Here is a 23,455-nt window from a genome sequence, read left to right on the forward strand (position 1 = left end):
ATTCCTCCCCAAAATAGGGAATAAAATACCCATGAAAGAAGCTGCAGAGACAAAGTTTGGAGCTAAGACGAAAGGATGGACAACCCAGAGACTGCCCCACCTGGGGGTCCATCCCATAATCAGCCACCAAACGCAGACATTATTGCATATGCCAGCAAGAACTTGCTGAAAGGACACTGATATAGCTATCTCTTGTGAGGCTATACCAGTGCCTGGCAAATATAGAAGTGGATGCCCATAGTCATCTATAGGATAGAACACAGAGACCCCAATGGAAGAGCTAGACAAATTACCCAAGGAAATGAAGGGGTCTGCATCCCTATAGGTGGAACAATAATATGAACTAATCAGTACTCCCAGATCTCAGGTCTCTAGCTACATATGTAGCAGAAGATGGCCTAGTCAGCCATCGTTGGGAAGAGAGGCCCCTTGGTCTTGCAAACTTTATATGCCCCATACAGGGGTATGCCAGGGCCAAGACGTGGGAGTGAGTGGGCAGGGGAGCAGGGTGGGGGGAGGGTATAGGGGCCATTCGGGATAGCATTTGAAATGTAAATGAAGAAAATATCTAATAAAATAATTAAAAAAAATCTGTGTTGGTACCAGCATGATTAAGGCCCACTCATAGCTACATAATAACCATTGTGTTTTGATAAGTCTCGCTATGCTAATGAGAAAAGGACCAGGTTTGAAGATAGCTTTGACTTTCCAGGAAGGGCTGAAGTCCTAAGAGTGGAAGTACACCGAGAAGCTTTAAGACTCACTAGTTCCCCAAGGCAGGGTTGCATGTCAAGCATTCCATGTAGAAGACATTAATTTACAGCTCTAGGATCGGACTGAAATGACCTTTCACGAACCTTAGTAAGTTTTCACATTAATCTAGACATTTCTTTATGTGTGTCAAGCCCTCTCCCTCTATTTTTCCATACTTCAGTGAAACCCAAATGCTGAGACCTGTGACATTATTAAATAGCAATAAAATAGCTGGCATGTGATTTTAAATTTTCCAGGTACAGATAAGAATTGCAGTGTGATTTTGGGCAGCCTGGGTGGGGTTAGGAGACCCAGTAATGCACTTGACAGTGATGTACTTGGATGGCTGTCCACTGCCTTGGTGATAGATGATAGATCATTACTCTAGTTTAGATCCTCCCACCAATCACTGGCAACATAGAGTTCAATGATATCTAATGGGAATTTTCCCAATATTAGTAGTGAATATCTCATGGGAAAATCTTAGACTTTAGGTTTAGGGATGAGGTACAAAAAAACATTCAAAAACTTGGTCAACTATGTGTGTCTAGTGTGGTATTGGGCAGACAGTAAGCAGAGACAGGTGGAAGGACAGAAGGAACAGTCTGAAGTCCCAGGGTGATGGAAGAGCATAGGGAGAAGCTAACATTCACCATGTAAGGACATCAGCACATGCCTTGTACTACGAGACTGAGGACCAGCAGCTCATCGATCTCAAAACTTAGCCTAGGAGAAAGATGCAGGAAAGGGTGGTGAATGAGTGGAGACGAGGGCATGGGTTTGTGTCTACATGAGAAGAGTCCATTCATTTCTACTGGGGGCAGGTTGGATTTACCTTCTACGGGGTCTATTGTTTCAGGAAGGAAGTTGGTATTTAAATATTTTGGTGTTGATTTCTTAGTCAATTTCTGTATGTGGAGGTATGGGATATTCTGTTTTTAGTCAACTACATTTCTCATACTAAATGCTGCTAATTTGATCAGTAACTGTTGAATACTTGAATTATAGGCATATTTACTTGAATACTTAGTACTTATGAAAATTTTTGGTTAATTGATTGGCATGTTTTTTATAGCATAGATCACTGCCACAAATGATAACAGTGTGTGTGTGTGTGTGTGTGTGTGTGTGTGTGTGTGTGTGTGTTTGATGATTTGAATATGCCTGGCTCATGGGAAATGGCACTATTAGAAGTGACCTTGTTGGAATAGGTGTGGCCTTCTTGGAGGAAGTGTGTCACTGTGTAGGTGGACTTTGAGGTCTTCTAATGCTTAAGCGCCATGCAATGCAGAAGCCAGGTCTCCTCCTGGCTGCTTGCAGAAGGCAGTCTCATCTTGGCTGCCTTTAGATCAAGAAGTAGAGCTATTGGCTACTCCAGTATACTGCCATGCTTCCCAGCATGATGATAATGGACTGGACCCCTGAAACTGTAACCCAACCCCAACTAAATTTTTGCCTTTGTAAGAGTTGCCTTGGTCATAGTGTCTCCTCACAGCAATACAATCTTAAGACAGAAGTTGATACCAGGAGTGAAGTATTGATGGTTTAGGTTTGAGCATGCTTTTGCTTGGAGGAATATGGATTTTGGGACTTTGGAAAGCAGTGGAATGCTTTAAGTGGGGATTAATAGGCTATACTAGTAGAGAAATGGAAGACAGTAGAGCTGAGGGTGGTTTAAACTGTAGGGACATGATGTAAGAGGTTTCAGAGGAAAAGAATTTTATATGGCCTAGAGACCGTTTATATGATATTTTGGTGAATAATATGGCTGCTTTTTGCCCTTTTCCTAAGAGTCTGCTTGAGGCTAAGATGAAGAAATTTTTATTAATTGCATTTGGAAAAGGAATCTCAAAATAGCTCAGTTTAGACTTTGTCCTATGGTTCACTCTTATGAAGAGCATTTTGATCAAGCATAGCAAGCTTAGAAAGGAAAAATACAAAATGTATGCTTCAAAGGTTACAGGAGCACCAGGAAGTGGAATGGAGCTAAATCCTGTGTTCAAGGATATTAAATAAAATTCGGGGAATGGTGACTTCAGGGCAAGATTCTACCCAGTTAAGCTTATTGTTTATGAGTGTGTAGTTGAATGAGAGATAGTTTTATCTTGTTAGGTGTTATTATGACCTGGTTATTGTTTTTATTTGGACATAAAGGAATATGATTATGCATTAAATTGACAAGGGGTAGACTGTGATGGCTATTCTCAGTTGTGAACCTGACTATATCTAGAATGAACTACAATCCAGAACTTATAAAGATCTTGTGTAAAGAAAGGCTTAGCTCTAGGTGTGATGGTATATGCCTTTAATCCCAGCACTCGGGACACAGGCAAGTAGTCTGAGTTCAGTTAGTCTACAATGCAAGTTTTAGGACAGCCAAGTTTAGGCAGTAAAGGAAATCATCGCAAACTGAAAGCTGCTGATAATGTAATACTGCAAGGGGGCCATGTTCCAGCCCCAGCAAACAGCAGAACTTGACAGCTTCAGCCATATGGCTCTGGCTTTAGAGTCAAGAGTAGAAGGCGATTGCTGGGAGAATTGATGCTGGTTATCTGGAGCTTAGAAATTTGTGGTGATTAAGAAGAGACCAACATCACTGAGTTGAAATCTTCTGAGAAGTAGTTTCTGAGAGCACAAACAAGTTGTGTTTCAGAGATAACCAAGGCTTTCCCTCTTGCTGCAGCTGGACTTGGTAATGCATAAGAGTCACCCAGGTGGTACTGGTTTTGAAGGCAAGAAACACTTATGGAGAGCAGCTGAGGATTGCCCCTGCGAGAGGTCAAGTATTTCACCTGTTAGGCCAAAGTACTCATTGCAAAAAGAACAAAGGAAATGATTCTTTCTCTACATCGACATACTCTGTAGAGTCACAGGCCTCTCAATATAGAAGGGAGCAAAACCGGGGTTCCGGAGGACCTCCAGGCTCAGAGAGGCAGTCTGTCTCCAACAAGTGCCCATCAGAACAAGGAGGCAGATTTCATTTAAAACTGCTCTCAGTAAGTTCTCTGCTTCTTTGATCTTTGACTTTATTCATCCCAAGTCTGATTGAAAGCTGGAAAGTTAAGGTTATTCACCTTTAGGACTGAATCAACAGTTGGGGGAAACATCCGTTAGTGGGTACATGACAAACGTATGTAGTTTACACTTCAAGGATTCCAATGTCCCACTGCCTGCTTGCAGCATAAGCTGTGAGTGAATGTCTGATGCCTTCGGTATAGATCTCTAGGTCTATACAGAAACCTGCATTAGGGGGACACCTCATAACTGGCTGAAGCTAATGTAGCATTAGCCCGGTAAGAGACCTACAGATGAAAGCAACAAATGGGAATACAACATGATCACAACTGTGTGTACTCTAGGGCAAGCAGTCACAGAACCGTTAGCTCCACTCTTATTCTGCCGTCATGCACGTGTAAGCTGCACTAAGAGGGGAAAAATGAGGAACAGATACCTGTCACAGACACATTTTCCTAAAACATAAATGAAAAAATTAAAATGTAAATAATGTTGACCCCAACTTCTATTAAATTGAACAAGGCTACCTCCCACATCCACATGGGATGAACTGTTTGAATCCATCAAATATGTGTGGAGCACAGGAAGTTCCACCTTTGATGATGGTCATTTTCTCTCTGAATGTCAACACACAGACGAGTCCGCTGACTTCCCCCTGAGAGCTGGAATTCTTCCCTTCACCAAAGACAGAAACTCCTTGAGGATTACAAGTACTGGCACAAAACCTGCACACAGTAGGTGCTCAAAATATGCTAAGTTTCTAAATACTTCGTTGTTTCAGCTGGGTAAATTTAAAAAAGTCTTCAAAGATTCTGCTTCCTTTAAGATCACCATTCTAAGAGTAAAGATCGGTTTAGGCATGTAATTTAGGAATGGACTTGCAAACTGGTTAAACCATGCTGTTTTCAAGAAATGCTGTATTCTTTCTCTCTCCTTCAAGTATTTATGACCCACTGTGTGCAGGTCTTATGCTAAGTACTGGAAACTTGATAGTCCGAGAGAACCACACATGCAAGGCACACACTTACAAAGATGTGTGGTGTGGACCCAGAGACACTACTAACTCTAGATCTTCTTCAGCAATGGGCTGTGTACTTTCCTTAGGGAGAAGGGTTTTATCAGGGGAGACTATGTCAATGAGAGAACTCGGGAGAACGTGAATATTTAAATGGAAGAAGAGTTAATGAGAAAGAGGTTCAAAGAAATGTCAAGGCAGCTTAGTTATATGGGGACTGTATAGCTATGTCTCGGTTACGGCACTGCACTAAATAGTTGTGTTATCTCTTTATAATGATCATCAAAATTTACTGACTGTACTAAACACGGTTCCTAGGACATCTAGTGCTCCTAAGAACCATGAGACAATATTATTAGGAAGCCCCATTTCATAGATTAGGAAGCTGAGGAACAGATATATTAAATAACTTGCCAAAGGTTATATAGTTAGGATATAAAAACTGAACCACACAAGTCAGTAGACTGTTCCCATAGTCCTTACCTCATTCTGCCTCTTTTCATTTTAAAGATTAAGGTAGTACCATCTTTCAAGATATCTCAGAGAATGGGTATAGGCAATAATGAAGGTATTTATGCAACAGAAACTATGAAACATTAAAAAATTAAAATATTATTGAAAAGTGGTTTTAATAGTACCCACTATCTGTTATTGGCAAAATCAGACATCATTGCTTTCTTTTGGTGCGATGTGGTAGAAATGAGGAGTGAGGACTGTGGGGCCTCGCTTCTCCCTCCCTCCAGGAGATGAATTATTAATCAGCAATATAACCAGGCACACCTGGGAGTAAATATTGATTCCAGGACCCACTTCCAATCCTGCATTAGATTTTTCTGTTACAGAGAATGCAAAATCAGGCAAAAGTGATATTTCAATAGTTGGTTTTTCCCAAACTGATAATTAAAGCTTGACATTTTATTAATAAGCAGAATAACAAACGTGCATGGTCCTGATCAGTTCACATCCTTAACTGAGTTAAAATTGTTATAGGCTAAAATTTTGAGTGCCTCTGAAAGCACAGAGGGAAGTTCTCTCCGTTCATGTGATGGGGTTAGAAGATGGGATCTTCAGAAGATAACTGGGTTGAGAAGAGGCGTGGACTAGTGGGTGGGTTAACGTCCTTACAAGTAAAGTCAGAAAGATTGAGATTGACGCTCCCCTTTTTTCTCTTCACTTGTGGAAAATACTAATAGAAAGTGGCCTGCTGCCAGCCAGGAAGGAACTCATTCCTTGATTTGGTCTCCCAGCCTCCAGACCTGGGAGAAGAAAATTCCTGTGGTTTAAGGTGCCTGGGCTATAGGATTTGGCTATGGCTGGTTGAATTTTAATTTGCTGAGCTCCAGCATAAAAGATATTCTTGTTATACTTTCCTGCAGTGGAAATGGTTATAAAGAGATTGCAGGTTTGCTTCAGATCAACAGCAGATGGGATGTGACCTGGCTTCCCTTGAGTCCAAAGCCTGCTCTCCAAGCCCCGTGTTGCTCAGTTGTTCTTTGTATATATTCAAACCCGGGTCCGTTTCAAAGGCATTAAAATAATTACTGGAGAATACAACCTATGTTTATTGCCTTCAGAGGCCACATCTCCCTCTGTGGCCAATGATGACACTGACTTTCTAGGGTGGTCACTTCCTGTAAACTGTCTTCCATGCCTTGGCCTTTTCAATGTTTCAGGTTTGTGGGGACTCAGCCTGCTGTGATCTTGCGTTCTAGCCTCTTAGTTCTTGGAAATATAAATGATTTAACTCTTTACACCATAGATTGGCACGCCTCTCGGTGCTGTTTAAAATTCAGCACCTGTTGAATAAGCTAATCGATGACAGAGCAAAGTTATCCAGAGCCTGTTCAAGCTAAAATGGCATGCACATTAATCCCATTAAACCTTGGATCCAGCATTGAACTTATGTTTCAAATCCAGAGTTGCCATGTCTGAGGGTTATTTGTGCTTTGGAAGGCATCACAGTAAGAACTACAAGGTCAATTTTCAAATCCATTAATATAAACCACAAACAAACCCGGTCAATTAATATGCTCAAAGTACACAGATTGGTTTTGTTTTATTTTAAAGCCACACAACACTCATTCAGTAGGAGAACCTTCTGCATCAGACTAATTACAATCACAAGGAGCTATGAAAAGCAAGCCTTTATTAATCAAGCCTGTTCCCTCAGTCATGGAGAACTGTCAGGCAGAGCAAAAGCAGAGAGACAGAGCTCCCACGCAAGCCCACTGAGGAAACCCAGGATCGTGTGGAGAGAGGATGGTCTCCAAAGGCAGGCGGCAGCGAGGAGTGAAGTCAGAACCCCTCGAGAGAGAGAGTATGTGGCTCGTGGAAATGAGGAACGGAAAGAAATGGGCCAGAGTTTTGCATTGTTAAAGCACTTTAAAGAAGGTTTCCTTAAGATAAAAAAAAAATGAAAGCGACAAAGAATACCACAGAGGCATGTTTTACCAACTTGCTTCATAAGGTTTGTGGAGTCCTCTCCTACAAGTCCCCTTTGTTCAGCATCAGATTATTCCTATAAACTACATAGGCAAGAGCAGGAAGGACTCAATGTTGTCTCTGCATCTCATAATTAGGGAGTGACAGAGTAGGTGTCGCACGTGAGCTTCAGAACTACAGGTCTGTTTCCCACCACACACACACACACACACACACACACACACACACACACACACACACCAAACGTTTTGTCAAGCACAGAAGTTACAAACAGGCAAGGAACGGAGATGATGACATTGATGTTTAGAGATTGCTAACAGGAGGCAACCCCTCCCTGCTCCCTGGATCTGAGCTCTTCTGCTCTTCTTGAAGTATGCTTCAAGAGATGGGAAATGGTCACACACACACACACACACACACACACACACACACACACACACACACACACAGGAAAGAAAAAAAATCGCCACAGTTAGAAGACAGATGTGCTGATCCTGAGTTTGATTTGTCTGCAAACTCGGACAAATCTTTCAAAACTTTTTGAGCTTCAGCTTCCCACGAACAAGGGATCTAGCGGTTTTAGTGATCCGTGTGGCCGGAGCCTGCTGTGGCATGTCCCGCTACTGAATGTGGCTGAAACGTAGGGTCCAGGAAGATGAGAAAATTCACAGGAAGGGAAATGGTCAAGCATGTGATGCACAGGGCCTCAAACATCTGGGTAAGGACTCGTGTGCTATGTTAAGGGCTCTGGACTTCCAAATCCTTGCAAAGCACAGCTAAGCACTGCCAAAGGCCAGTGGAATCCAGGAGTAATTCCACTGGCCTTTGGCAGTGATCACCACACATGGTGAAAGTAATTCCAGGGAGGAAGAAAGACCCTCTAATGACAGATGACAGTGAGGAGCTTAAAGGAGTATCCACCTGGGGATGGTGAGGGCACACGGAAGGAGGAGGAGCCAAGAAACGTGTAGCTCTGGGGTCAAATCCAGGCAGGTTCTGGTATGCTCTTGGATGCTATTGTGTCTTCCTCCAAAATGCTAGGATTGCAGGCAGCTACCAGCCTATGCAACTTCTTTGTGGGTTTTTACATGACTCAGGTGAGTCTCAGGGTCATCTCCTCTTGCCCGTGTTCCCAGGACTCCAACCACACAGCTTGTCCCTGCCTCCTGCCCTGTTTTAGGAAAAAAAAAGGAGAATTGCACGAGCCACAAAATTCGATGAGAAGTGGGGCATCCCTAGTGGAAATTTTAGGATAACATTTGAAATAGATGGCCCAGAGTGTGGAAAAGATATTGCCCACTAGCTTGCAAATGGCTTACAATGCACTGTGGAGGACAAAGACTTTCGGGGAGTTAGAACTAACTGCGGGAACAGAAAGAAACAAGGCTGAAGGGAACAAAAATGGAAATCACAAAAACAAAAACCCAGAGTCACTACAATCTTATGGGGCATTCGGGCCCAGTTTTAATGGAGGCTAGAAGGGCAAATGAGTCCAGTCCTGTTTAGAGGTGGAGACGATGTCCCTCGATTGCATTTTGGTTTTAGGATTGTATGACATCAATCATTTACAGCACTCTCAGCGATACCCACTTACACCTCTAGGTGGCAGCAACTCTCTTCCGTTCTTCAAATGGCTTCCTGCGGCCTTTGTTTCTGTTCTCCAAGGTAATTCCATACTTCCTTGTCTTTCACAAATACATACTATGCAGGCTGGGGAAGATTACTGTAAATTACTTCCACTGAAGGACATCAGTCCATTCTTAAGTTAAGCTACAGGGCTTTGCAAACTTCACAAAATAATTCAGGTCTAAAAGTGAAAAACAACAGGAGTGTGTGGGCTTGTCTCTTGCAGTCCCACATAAAGTGGTACTTTTCTTTACAGATGTTTAAGGAAATGATTAGAGGAATGGGCAAAAACCTATGGGACTGAAGAGATTTTTGAAAGAATATTAACATCACCCTATGGGTGATTAAAGTTTAAAGTCGTGTTTTTTTTTTTTTTTTTTTTTTGACTGTTAAGTAGATGTGCTGATTTATAAATGTTCTCCGTACTTTGTAGCTCAGGAGAGCAGTTCCAGTGTCCACCCAGAGACGAGGACCCAGAGCGCTGCTCTTCTGGGCAAACTGAAGCAAATTCTGCATTGCGTCCTACAAGTTCTCTTTCCTTCTAGCTGTGGCACGTTCCCATTCTAGAACACATATTTACTGATTGTATTGAACCATACCTTAAACCTACCTATAGGCTCGGGATTCTAAATTGTTTCGGAGAGACCTGAAGTAAACTGTAGTCTCGTCGGGGTCTGTGATAAGCACCAGGCATGCCAATGAATCACCAGGGCAGTAGGAAAAAGATTGCTTTTATACACGAAGCTCAAATGGGACGGTTGCTGAAGATCTAGGCTTATGAAGCGTTTTCTTTCAAGACGCTCCAGTGAGGTGTATGATTTCCTAAGCAGTTTGCTAAGACTGCAATCGTTTGGGCCTGACATTCTTCGACTGACGTGAGAGAACGACTGTGACGCAGGAGTTCCAAGGCAGCTGTACACCAGAACTCAAGCTTCTGGCCACACGCTATAGGCATCTCCCAGGAGGCTCTGCTGTCCTCTGCCCGTTTTTGGTATCAACACGACGTGTGTTTCCCATGTAGATGGAGTATCTTGGATTGTGATTCAACATCCGATGACAGAGAGAGGGAGGGATTGCGCTGGTTAGGGTGAAACGGTGGGCACTCCGCGGAAAAGGCTCTGCGTGTATTCTGACAGAGCATCCTTGGGTTCTGATGATTGAATAACAGGGCAGCACTCAAGAAAGTCACTTCCTCTAGCTACTGATGATAGAACATCTTGGTATCACCCGAAGGATGAGGAACTACAGCCTCCCAGGGAAATCATTCAAGGTCCCGATTCCTAACTCTCACAGCGTCTTTCCTATTTGAACTGAAGGGAAAACTGAAGGTGGCCAGACCAGCGTTCTCCACGGCTTTGCCACTAGAACCTCCTTGACTTTCAGGAAACAACTCCTTTTCTTCCCTCTTCCTCTCCCGAAATAGCCTTAGTCCTGCCAACACCCAGGCCCTTCCTCCTTAGCCCAGGGCTAGATGCGACCCAGTCTGAAGTCCATCATAAGGACCCGTCTTCCCTTACACTGAGTTGGAGGAGCAGTGTAGGGCTGGGGCCCCCTGGGTCAGAGCTGCCTGCTAAGTCCTTCCGCTGGACGTGGCCTGCTGCTCTGGGTCAGGGCTTCTTCTGCTGTATCTTCTTTGTCACCCTACCCCCTTCTAGAGTGCCCACGTGCCTTGGCTTATGGCACTCGGATTCACTTAGTTAGTTGCCTTTACTTCTAACTGTAGACCCTCATCTGATAAAGGATGCTAACGGGAATGGAAACTTAGAGATCATGGCTTCCCCAGAATGGCCCGTGGATTCCAGCGGAATGGACAGAGGGTTCCAGCAGAGCAGGCAGCTAATTAGCTGTGAATTTATATAGCGGGGACCAATGATACCGAGCTGTTGTAAATATTTTGATACATACATCATCTACTGCCCTTTTCAGATATTAAAAGGTGCATATTATTAGGATGTTTTGCTATGCCAAGACATGTAAGAGTTTTAGGTAAATAATCGAGAAACTTTATAAAAACCAATGGCCAGATAAAACCGTCATAGTAACTTGAAAGTACTTTTTATTGAAACGACTGATTACTTGGCTATCTTGTGTCCACAGAGAATCTTCTGAGTATGTGAAAATGGGAGAGGGGAAGGAAGGGGTGAAGATGCAGATCAGGACAAACTTATAGTCCATGCAATGCCCCTACTGGTAGGATTATTACAGCAAGCAACGGTCCCAGTATCTTCATAGATACAGTGAGATTTTTGATTGGCTTCCTGTTTTAGTTGTTTTTCTCTCAAATACTTCTATGGAACATAGCTCTCTCTCTCTCTCTCTCTCTCTCTCTCTCTCTCTCTCTCTCTCTCTCTCTCTCTCTCTCATTTGCTATGACCAAATTTATGATAAAAGAATGAGTATCTCAGTTGACCGTCATGGTGCGTACCTGTAATACCAGGAATTGACTGGAGGAAGATATAGATTTCAGTGTAGCCTTAGCTACATGAGATCTAGGCTAGCCTGGGCTACATAAGACCCCTCCTCACACCCCTAACCAAAAGAGTAGTCAATGGTGCTATTATATGGAACACATATATATTTTCATATTGGAACATACTATTTTCTGCAATGCATATATTAATAACCCCATTTGTTCAGATTTCATTACAATATTATTTATTTTAAACTTTACTATCTGAGCAAGTTTCAAAGGGAAAGGAGTCTGACAGAGGATAACCACGTGATGTAATTTTAAATTCAGTAAGCAACAGGACTTGTGGGTAGCTTTTCCAGAGCAAGCTGGGAGCATATAGAGTTTAAATACTCAATGTGGTATAAAATATACCCCACAAATAACAATTATATGAAGATATGAAGAGTCAACAGACACTAGAACTATGCAAATCATTTTAGAGCATAAATTAATGTCCTTGTTAGTGTGAGAATGATGTATTATCTTGATAGTCTGATACCTGTTAGTCCTATACCTTGATAGTCCTATACCTTTGCTGGCTGCCGTAGTGAACAGATGACAGAAACCAACAAGAACTGTTGCCCTACGTGTCCGGACAGAGGGTCTGCAGTGTAACATTTATATACAGTTTTGAGCTAAAGGCTAATGAAAGCAAAACATTCACACACTTGTAACAGAAAAAGCAAAATCTCAGAATTGGTGCCCGCCATGGCTCAGCATGATCTTATAGCCCCAATTCTCATATAATTAAGAAAATAACTACAAAAAATAACCTAGCTTAATTTCTTTCCCACATCATCTTTATTGTGGCGAAAGAGATATTAGAGATATTCAGCTGACATCAGCAGGAACAGAACCAACTTGCTATTTTCACCATGGTCTCTTGCTGAAATTCTGGGTAATAAGAGAATTTAAGAAAATTAGATCAAAGTTGCTTTTTTTTTTTTAAAATAAAATGAATTTTGAAGATGAAACACAGAATTTAAGTACACGTGATTCTCACCAAGCTAAAACGAGGTAGCTGAAGTTACCAAGGAATTAACTAAGCGAGATGTGGTGCATCAGCCCATAATTCCATCACAAGGAGAGCTGACATGGAAGGATTGGGTAGGGGAGAGCAGAGAGGTTTTTGGCTTTCCCTCAAAATAATGAAATAAACATAAATAAATAAATAAACAGAGATATAGGAGGAGGTGTTTGAAACATTTATTTTAAATGGCTGTGGATTCGGAGAGATTTGAGACATAGTTTCCCCTCGAGGCACACTTTTTAGTGTAATCAGGGTGGAAGTGCACACAGGCTTGCTGGTTACGTCACCTGTGGCCCATTTGCAGGAGAAAAGCTTTCTTCCAAACCAAACTTAAAGGCTGAGACTTATTTACCAACTCACATGGGCTGAAAATATAATCCCAAATGGCCAGGGATTTTTATGCCACCGGAGTTGTCACACATGAGCTCCGCACAGCACGTGATATCCGAGGCTTTTGTCCTCTAAGTCAAGAGACAACTAACGGGGCACAGTCACTCTCGCCCACAGATATGGAGTGGGTGGGAAGATCCAAGACGGTGGGTCAAAACGTTGGCAGGGGTATTTGCTACTTGCCTCTTGTGAGCAGCAGTGGCTCCGTCATCTCTGTTTTTCCTGCCAGCTTGGCGTTACTCTAGTGGGAATTTCCTAGGCAAAGCCTTGTGCTCAGTGTGTAGGGAACGGATGTTACATAACGACGAAGGGTTTTCTCAGTTTCCAAATTGGTAGACAGCTGCCACACGGGGGAAAGACTATTAGACAGGTGAGTCAGGATTTGGATTTACGCCCAGGTTTGAAACATCCCTTCTCCATGTTGGTTGTCTCTCATTTCTATTTGTGTACTGTGATGGGGTTGTCCTGAATTAGTGATGCTTACAGCTCAGAAGCTGGCAACTTCCGAATCGTCTCTCTCTCTCTCTCTCTCTCTCTCTCTCTCTCTCTCTCTCTCTCTCTCTCTCTCCCTCCCTCCTTAAATGGCTGAATCTATATCACTATTTTGAGCAGTTTCTCAAAGCAATAGCCCGAGTGTCTTCCATTATTACAGGAGAAGGTATAGACAAGAAAGACTCATTTTTACGGCATAAAAGGACTTCAGTTTCATCCCCCTCAGAGATTCCATGAAGCCAGTGGTAACACTTGCAGTTGTATGGGTATAAATGTTTAAGCTGAACATTTATACCATGTAGCATGTCTCCTACAGTAAAACAAGTGTGAAGAGGAACTTCCTGCCCTCCACCGAAACTTGTGACACGCACACTCAAATGTCACCTGTGATTCAATCCAGGATGCCTAATTTGGCTGGAGATGATTCAGACTAGGACTTTTCTATGTCTATGCAATCTCTGGCACACTGGTAAGGGAGAAATCATAATTGAGATAGTGATAGCAATATCCGATAGAAAAAAATTACTTCTACTTTCCTGAGGACAATTCTGTTAATGAGAAGAAACACTTCACTTTCTGTGTCAGCATAAAAATAACCATGAAGTCTCAATTATGTGGCACCAAGTACCAATGCCTGCAAGGACTCTTGGCACATGTTCTATAGACACTGTTCAACCACTACCACTACCAAACAATGCCTCCCTCAAACCTTCAGGAACAGGGAAGATTGGAGGGGAAAAAAGAAGAACTCATGAAAAGCTAAGGATGAAAATATACATCTGTAGATAACCACAGAATTAAGCAACTACTCGATTTGTCTCACCATCTCTCAGAACAAAACAAAACAAAACAAACCCTCTGGTAAGACACTATGGTTGCTACAGAAGCCTAGGTTCCAATTGTCGCATACTCTGAGCCACTCGTTGGGTTTAATCCCCCATTAATGAGAAGTGAATGCATTCATAATTCTGTCTTCCCTTTTCTTATAATAGCTTCTCTCTTGTTAGTCAAATCAACAGCATCGCAACCTATAAGCCAAAGGGGTAGTGCAAAGGAAATATTTTCCCCTCTCCCCTCTAATAGTTAATGGACACCTGCTTATAGGAGCCATAGTGAAAGACAGAGATGTCTGATGCATGACTCGGAGGAAGGCATTCACATCAAATCCACAATCCCCAAATCAACAACTACTCCACAGTGTCGGGCAGTGAGGGCATGGGGCTTGTATCTGGGCCGGCCTACTTTCTTCAGTTGGCTCTTTACTAAATGAATCATAGGATGACCCAGCCTTCTTCACTACTGCGATGGTACCCCTTGTAGGGAGGTCTTCCTTCTGTTTCTCAATCCCTGGAAGTTAACGCTTAGCTCAAACCTGGCTGCATCTTAATATCTGTCACTAGACCCCATAAGTTCTGGTGTCCTGGTTCCATCCTTGAACGTGAACACAATGTTAATATATTTCTTTTTTTGTTGTTTTGTTTTGTTTTGTCAGATGTTGTTTGCTTTGAAAGGACGTATATGCCCACATATTTCTTCCTCCGGAACATTGTCACCATGAAAGTGGCTACTGGATGCTTCCCTGTGTCAGCATTATGTGAAGAAAAGTTCTACTTACAAATTTTTAAACTCGTTTTCCTCAGTAATAAACAATAGTGTAGGAATTGTCGGGCACAGCCATTGCCTTCCAGAACCTATTGAGTGGAGCTACATCTATCTAACTCCACAGTGGAGGTTCAAGCTTTTCCATTATTTATGGATTTTTTTTTTAAATTAACCATTTGATGAACAGCTTTAACTGATTGAAGCATTGGCCAACCCAATGCACAAGTACACTGTTCTAAGCTCTCACGCACACACCTTGGAGTTCAATCTAGTGATGAAGTTGACATCTAATTCTACAAATTATCTCCAACTTCTCCTTTGAGGCAAACAAATGTCTCTCGCCTGTACTCACTACTGCTAGATGAGTAGTTAAACTTTCTGAATTTTTCACAGTCAATATTTCACAACCAAGTATCAGCCATTTATCACTTCGCTAGGAGTAGATGCCGGATGATTCACGGGCTTCGTCTTTGCCAGGTGATTTATCCAAACACCAGAGTCACAGTGTTTACCTAAGGAAGATTCAAGGTAGTATAGATCATAGACATTTTAGCTAGTGCCTGACCAAACAAGTTTATTTATTAAATCTATCTGTGCTCCTGTTAGAATCAATTTAGAAATGTCTCCATCTTCTTCCATGTCTGATTTCATCGCTAAAGGACAGGGCACAATAATAGCTCATCTCTCTGTTTTCCCTACTAACAATATATCTTTGCCCCAGTGTTCACCTCTAAAGGACACAATGGCTCATCTCTCTGTTTTCCCTACTAACAATATATTAGTAGTTTTTTTTTTTTTCTGAGCTGCATTGTCTTTTTCTTTTTCTAGTACTGAGAATCAAATCCAGTACTTTTGAGTGTGCCAGGAAAGCACTATGCTGTAGTCTCCGTTTTTTGGAATAGCCTACTGAGTCTCTTTCTTCCCACGTATTTTTCCCCTTGGTACTTCCACTCTCCGATTGGTCTTAAATAAATGATAATTGATCCCTCTGAATACTGCACTACAAACGCATGTCCACGGAGTATCATCTTAATTGCATGAGAGAATCTAAGCTTATCATCCATGTGTGTGTGTGAGCAGGAGTATCGGGACTTTAGAGCGTTCACAAAGTCTGTGTGTCACACAAACACAACCCCTCCCCTACAAGCCATCTGAAGATAGAAACCATGCCGTATTTATCTTTCTAATCCAGTGTTTGTAACAGTGCCTAGGAGATAAATAAATGTTGTTAAGTAAACGTGAGCTGAACTGTCTCAGGGCTGGTGGTAAAATCCCTTTGGGTTATTTTCCATGGACCACTTATTTAGAGTTAAAACCGTTTCGACTTAGCAGGCAACATGCTACAATTTTGTAGGAACAAATGATCTTTACCTCTTGTGTAGAAAGGAAAGAGGCAGAGAAAGAAAATACATTATCTACTCAGTGTTTCCTGTTCAGCTCTTCAGAGCCAAGGGGCAGAAACTGGATCTCGTGGCTGACTGTGTTCCTGGGATCCTTGGCTCACATTGCTCACCTGAGTATCTCAGGCTCTCTCATCATGGAGTAAAGTTTCTTTGGTGTCATGTGCCTTCAACCTTGACGGAATGCAGAGTCTATAGAGTCCGAACTGCACCTGGCCTCTCCCTCGACTTCCCTTGGTATCTCCTGGCTTTGTCAGTCTCTCATCTTTCCAGGTCTGACAGGGGACACTGTGCTTTAATGACCTCGAGTGACCAACAGGGATGCCCAGCCTTTGGGCAGTCAAACAAATAGCTTCATTCCACATGTTCCCTTTTCCTCTGGGAAACAGCAAAGTATAATATTTCACCAGAGCACCAGGCTATTGTGGGACCTAATTGGATTTAATGGGGCAGTGGAGGCAAACCGATCAGGTAATATTTAAAGTGCCATTTTTATTTCTTAAAAAAAAAATCCTGGTTTAGGAATATAATATGGAAGGGGAATTTTGGTACTTGTCTTCCCACATTAAACAACATCAACAAAAAATCAGTTTCTAATCAAAATCCTGTTCTAAGCATAATCAAAAAAGGAAGAGAGAGATCTATGAATTTCTGCCCAGTTTTTGCAGTAACATAGTACACGGCTTAATTCTTTCATTTTTCTTTCTTTTATCTTCTTTCCCATGATACATTAGAAATTGAAAGGCTAATTTTGTGCCGTAATATAAAGAAACAGATCTTTTTGAGCCAATATTAATCTAATTCCTTGGTTTCACATAAAACATTTTTGAAGTCCTTTTGTTGGCTCCTCAAAGAATCATTTATCAAATGTTCTGTAGTTGAAACAACTTCATGCCATGCCTGGGAAGATCCACTTAGACTTTTATTCAACAAGTTGTCAATTAAAGATCTTTGCATTGCCCTTCCCCCCATCCCTGAAAAAAAAAATGTCAATAGACATTCAAGTTCAAGGCCAAACGGGGATGAAGGCCATCTGAAGAATAATTACCAAAATTAACAGATTAATTACCGACAAATTTTCACGAGAAGCTAAAGGCGACGACAACCTACTCAAATCCTGGGTTAACTAAGCCACCTTTTAAAGAAGGAGCCACTGTTTTCAAAGGAGAAAAGGCAGATCCTGGGAAGTTAGATTACATCTGTTATGGGGAAAATGTTGCCCAGAGTGAGCGTTTGTTGGTTGGTTTATTCCAGGCACTTCTGGGATTCCTAAGACACTGCCTCAGTACACAAAAACAAACCCCCCGCGGCAACAAAAGAGTTAATATTTATAAATTCACTTGCATACTCACCAAGCAAACTTCTGGTTGTTCATTCGATTTCCTCGGACCCTGGACACTGGGGATGGATGTACCCTGTCAACAGACCAGAGTAAGTCAGTCATAGAGACAACACATTTCTCACTGCAAACGGGAAAGCACACAGTCTGCTTTATCAGGGAACTCTTCCTTAGCTTTGCTTCCTTTGTTCTCCCTGTGAACTTGACCAACTCTAAATAAACAGGCGCGATTAATTAAATTCTCTCACGGGGTAACAAGGTGCCACACATTAACTGCAGAACCAAATATTTCATTGAACAGATTGTACTCTTTAGCAGAAGAAACTGCTACTCAAGATGTAATTCTTGCCTGGGGGTAAGAGAGCATATAATATTCGGAGGGCGTGGCACCTGCCCTCAGTGAGCCCTCTTATGTCCATTCCCATGGAAACTGCACAAAGAGACACTGAAGTGGCCATTCTTTGGGTCAATTTCGAAATGTAAAAGCTACAAAATCAGCAGGACTTCACCCACCAGGAACAGGGTATGTGTGGACAGGATGGGATGGGAGGAAGGACGGTTATTTCCAGGAGACAGGCTTTCTGGAATGTATGGTTTGTGTTTGAGTTCCGGAAGTCAACATATAGCTTCCCAGGCTTCCGGGGTTGAGTCATGCATGGTCTGAGTTCAAAGCATCCAGGAACTGTTGTTATTCTCCAACTTGGAGCCAGGGGCCCTATCCTTCTTAGTTACCAGCTGGCAAAACCCTATGGCCTACTTTAGCTGCCTTGTGGCTGCCTTCTTGCTTGCCTAGGGTGCTTACATAGGATTCCTGAGACCTAGCCATGTTTTCAGCTTGAGTCCTCTTCACCAGTCTTCACACCCATGCATCACTTTGATTTGCAGGGAGGGAGGAAAACAGGAGGGGGAGGAAGTCAGGGAAGGATGAAGGAAAGAAACAAAATGATCTCCATTGGCCTTAAGACTCCATTAAAACCAAAGTCCGGGGTCTCTTTGAACCCCAGCCCTTCACTGCTGCTCAGTGAAAATCACATCAAAACAGACACAGCATGGCAGGCCAGCCTTTCTGCATCTTCCCCAACCCTCGAGCTGGATTGTCCTTCCTTCTTGATTCCTCCAGCATTATTAACAAGCTTTTTCTCCTAGGCTTCTTGATGGTGGCTGCAGCTGAGCTGCTCAGCACAGATTTTCTGCTCTGCATGGGGGAAGGGGGTGATAATTATGCAGAAAGATGGAGGGAGGCCAGACAGCCCCTCTGCTGAACTGCCTTATTCAAGCACAGCCCCACTTCCTGCTGTTCTGCAGCTACAAGGATCACCTGTTGGTCTTGGCGGCTGTCCAAACTGGGGCCCTGGCGGAAATGACAGAGTCAGCTAGAAATGAAAGCCGGTTTATATTCCAGCCCCTCAAGATACACATAGTTATCTTTTTTCGTATAGGGAGATACATCTGAGGGAGACAAGAGTTACCTAGAAGGTAGCAAAAGTCATTCTGTCCTGCTTTCTTGAAATAGAATTGTCACAATGAACAGCTACTCTAGACCCTCGCTGACGTCTTGGTCCCAAGGGTTAAGTATATTTTCAGAGGTCATTTGCTTCAAGGATTCAGCTCTCTTCTACACACCAAGTCCTTTAAACCCTTAACCCCTTTACTGCAATCCCGAAGCCCAAAAGCACAGAGAAACCATGCTGTCCTCATGGTCAACGCCAGCAGCTGAAGTTGAATGATCACAGTATCTGGTATCAGGGCTGCCCACTTCACATCTCATGTGAATGTGAGGGAGGGAGACTTGGGTTCACTACTCTGTAAGTACAAAGCCTTCTAGACATTGGCATCTTTGAGAAAAAAAAAAATTAGGTGACCCTAGACCAAATTCTATAAATACACAATTCCCATCATGGTTTGGGGAATAAAAAACCCAAACCAGAAAACTGATTCTGATTATCTGTATGACCAAATATTTCTAACATTTCTTAAACTCAAATGAGAGGAATGGACACGTATCTTCTTCATCTGAGGGTGCCTACTTCATCCAGAAATTCAGGCCACAACTTTTACATGTCACCTATCACTTAAAATTTTATTTCTTCAAAAGGACATGCCGAGTTTGGGTGAGCTCCATTTTAAATGGCAGCCCTTCTGCTATCTGCCTTTTCCCACATACAGCAGCCAGGCAGGTAGCAGAGTCAAAAACCCCCCATAGAACAAACTACTGTCGTCTAATCTGCATGCCATGCATTATTCATGATCCCCTGATTTCTGCACCTGCATCTAGGCAGGAAGCTTGCTGGGCATGTTCATTATTCTTCTTGGAGCCTCACACAGGCTCCATTACTCCTGAGCCACTTTGTTCTGTAACTAAGGGTTTCAGGCCTTAGTGCTAACTGCTGGATATGAAAAGAAAAGGGACACTCCAGGCAGAAGCGAAGGATGATCTTGGTGTTGTGTAACACAGCAGATCTGACAACGCACTCTACAGATACTGATTGCTATGTGGGTTATTACTGCGCGCGCACGCATGCGGGGTGATTTACATCACACAGAAGAGGCAGACACACCACCAGGGCCCTGTATACCAGTTGTTCTATTTATACACACTGACTCATCTGGGGCTCCAGGCATGTTACGATTCCACTCAATTCTGAGCTTTTCTTCTTTTTAACTTTCTTGCTATGTTTGAACCTCTTTGAACGTAAAAATAATTCTCCCTTCTTTGGGTGCAAGTACTGAACCCCGCTTCTGTACTGTGTCATAAACGACTGTTAAGAGTTAGGAGACTTTGATGGCTCTGCTTTTTCAGTGCCTCCAGGAGGCGACTGGAATGACTGGCAGTAAGAGGTGGCACGTGGAGTCTCCGTCCTAGACCCAAGCTATGAACCACTGATGAGTTTCTGGGGGTGGGGACACTATCTCACCCACATACTACTGTGCGGCCACTTATGACATCCAGGAGAACTGAGACAAAGCAATGTGGGGGTGCAAACTGTATAGCCAGCTTTCCTGGGACTAACACAAAGTGTTGCCTGCTAGCAACAGTGCATTCTAAGGCAAGTCACAATATCTACCCAGATCTCAGAATCCTCACCTGTACAGGTGACATTGTACAGGGACATTGTACAGTCATGGGAAACACACAGAGGACCATAGCCGTGAGAGTTTGTAAGAGGACTGAAACAATCCCATTGTCTAGTCACCTCACAGTCACTGTAGTGTCCCATGTCCCTATGATACTACTGTAAGCAAACCTACAGTGCTGCCACATGTGACATCAACGTCTATCACATACAACCATGCTCAGTGCATAACATGACATCTGATAGCGATGCTCATGCACATAACATCTGATTGCGATTCTTACTGTCTACGCCACTGCTTTATGCATGAATTATACTGTTAAAGTTACTTTAGAGTATATGACTGCTATTCGTGCTTAAGACAAACAAACAAAGGAAAACTTTCAATGCTTTCATCCATACTGGGATTGAACCCAGGATCCAATGCATGCTCTTCAAGTACCCTACCACTAAGGTATATACCCACCTCCACTAAAGCACATACTACCACGCAACGAGTCTCCTTTACTGAGTCCCCTGCCCATAGACATCCATACCATCCCTGTTTTCCAATCTGGTGTTAATGTTCAACCTTCACATCCCACGCTATCATAATTTGTCACTCTTCCCCTGGCAGCTCTCTTGTCTCTCCGGTGTGGACCATCTTCTAAGTTTTTCTGCTTCTCTTTGGCTCAGCCTTTCAGCCCCAAGTGTGTTTAGGGGTCACTTCCGAATGTCTTTTTCTCTCCCCCTGTTGATGCTTTTATTCTGTTATTAGCTGAAAACATTTCGAACATGGCTACCCTCGCCATCTTATCACCCACATAATAAATAATCAGAGCAGCCAGTCCTTGCTGGGTTTCCTTCTGCCAGTCTGTCATCCTTCGATCACATAATGTCACCTGATCACATTTCCAAAGAGCTGTCCATGTGGTATGAAGGCTAAGCATAAAAGTGAGCAATTACCCACGAGTCTCTCAGCTGCTCTTTCTGATGTCTACACTAGCATACAAGTCTTAGATGGAACCAGCGTGCCATGATTTTTTTCCTTGGTAACTTATCTTTGTTGTATGAGTGCCTTCCAGTCCACGATTCCTGGGGATGGATAAGAAAAGGGATGGCCTGCTTCCAACCCTACCTTGCCCCTTTCAGGCTTCAATCAGATCAGGGTTTCTCAGTCCTATGCTGTCTCTGTGGGGACAGGAAGAAAGGAGGCATCTCGAGAAATAGCACTATGACACACAAGGTTGTCCCATGTAAGAGAGATGGCTTTCTATTGACAAAGCAGGATAAACTTCACACACCAAGGTTATCGGAAAAACAAATAAACAAACCAACAGCAATAAGAACAAACCCACTGCCTCTCTGGCTCTCATGCTCTGTGTCAGGGCACTGCATCCTACTGAAAGAGACAGAATAAACTACTTCACAGACCAAGGAAAGTTTCTGATGGGACATCACTCTCCTAGCGTCATTAGGTATTTAATAACTCTTAAAAATTAGCACACACAAATACTTGCTATTGTATTGTCTGATTCTTCTATTATGTAATAAGCCAACACTTTTACCTACAAACTATGCAAATGGCCCCAGAGTCCTTTTAAGAATTCCCTTTACTGCAAAAGAATTCACTTGTCAAGGACTGAGAAATAAACCCACAGTTATTATTAAGTATCAGCATGTTCTTATGCAAAACATATGAAAGATAATTTAGAAATAATCATTGGCTTTGCTTTTTTTTTTTCTTAGACTCAAAGCATCAGGAACAAGTTCTCATGAGTATTCAAGCTAGACCAGATGGTGTGTTAATAGAAACATGCTACACCTGGACAAATAAAGACGATGCAAGCATTAAAGGAAGTGGGCTCTTTTTGTTCTTAGACTTTTGAAATTATATGTGTGATTTATGAGCATTAAAAATGCCATATATCAAAGTGTATGAGTCATGTCATAGGTAGGTGTTTATGAGTTGGTGTGAGCCCACGGTTTATGCTGTCAACCCTCTAAGCAAAACCAGAGATTTTACACACACACACACACACACACACACACACACACACACACACACACTTTCTCTAGCTACTATAACGAACAGTTGATTTCATTTTGACACTATTATCCATATATATGTTGTCATCATGTTAGCATATTTTTTATTCTTTCTTTTAGGACCATTTTTGACATCCTCTCCTATGCGAAGGCAGCAATATTTTTAGAGGCATGGGGTGAAATTAAACAGCATGTGAAACCCATGCTATGGTTATTGTCCTCCACATCTACTGTAACACTTATCCTTATGCTGCAGACACTCAGAAAGTTTACAGTAAACTGTGTTAAAAAGTGTAGCCTGGGATGGAGAGATAGAAAAGTCAACAAAGGACCTGTCTGTCATAAAAGCATGGGGGCCTGAGTTCAGCTCTCCAGAACCCAGGAAGAACCTGGCTGTGGAAGCGTACTCAGAGAACCTTAGCACCGAGGGGCAAAGGCAGGTAGATGCCAGCCACAGCTAAGTCCACAGCATCAGATTCAGCGAGAGAGTTTGTCTCAAAAGAGAAGTGCAGAACAAGAGTCACACATCAGATATTGAACTCTGATCAAACACATGGATATGTATCCACAAACATAAGCATACTTGTCTTAGTCAGGGTTTCTATTCCTGCATAACATCATGACCAAGAAGCAAGTTGGGGAGGAAAGGGTTTATTCTGCTTACATTTCCATACTGCTGTTGATCACCAAAGGATGCAGGACTGGACCTCAAGCAGGTCAGAAAGCAGAAGCTGATGCAGAGGCCATGGAGGGATGTTCTTTACTGGCTTGCTTCCCCTGGCTTGCTCAGCTTGCTC

At 42.6% G+C, this 23,455-nt stretch overlaps 1 protein-coding gene across 3 annotated transcripts in view; it reads right to left on the reverse strand.

Annotated features, from left to right (window-relative positions):
- Window positions 1–23,455, reverse strand: part of Klf12 (Kruppel like factor 12) — a 403,434-nt gene that overhangs the window by 58,205 nt on the left and 321,774 nt on the right. For all 3 annotated transcript variants that reach the window (XM_029541485.1, XM_029541486.1, XM_021203306.2), the window contains one exon: window positions 17,570–17,632. In XM_029541485.1, coding sequence (XP_029397345.1) covers window positions 17,570–17,632 — 63 coding nt within the window. The remainder of the gene's footprint in view (window positions 1–17,569; window positions 17,633–23,455) is intronic.

This window comes from Mus pahari, chromosome 8 (genome assembly GCF_900095145.1).
Source record: "Mus pahari chromosome 8, PAHARI_EIJ_v1.1, whole genome shotgun sequence".
NCBI lineage: Eukaryota > Metazoa > Chordata > Mammalia > Rodentia > Muridae > Mus > Mus pahari.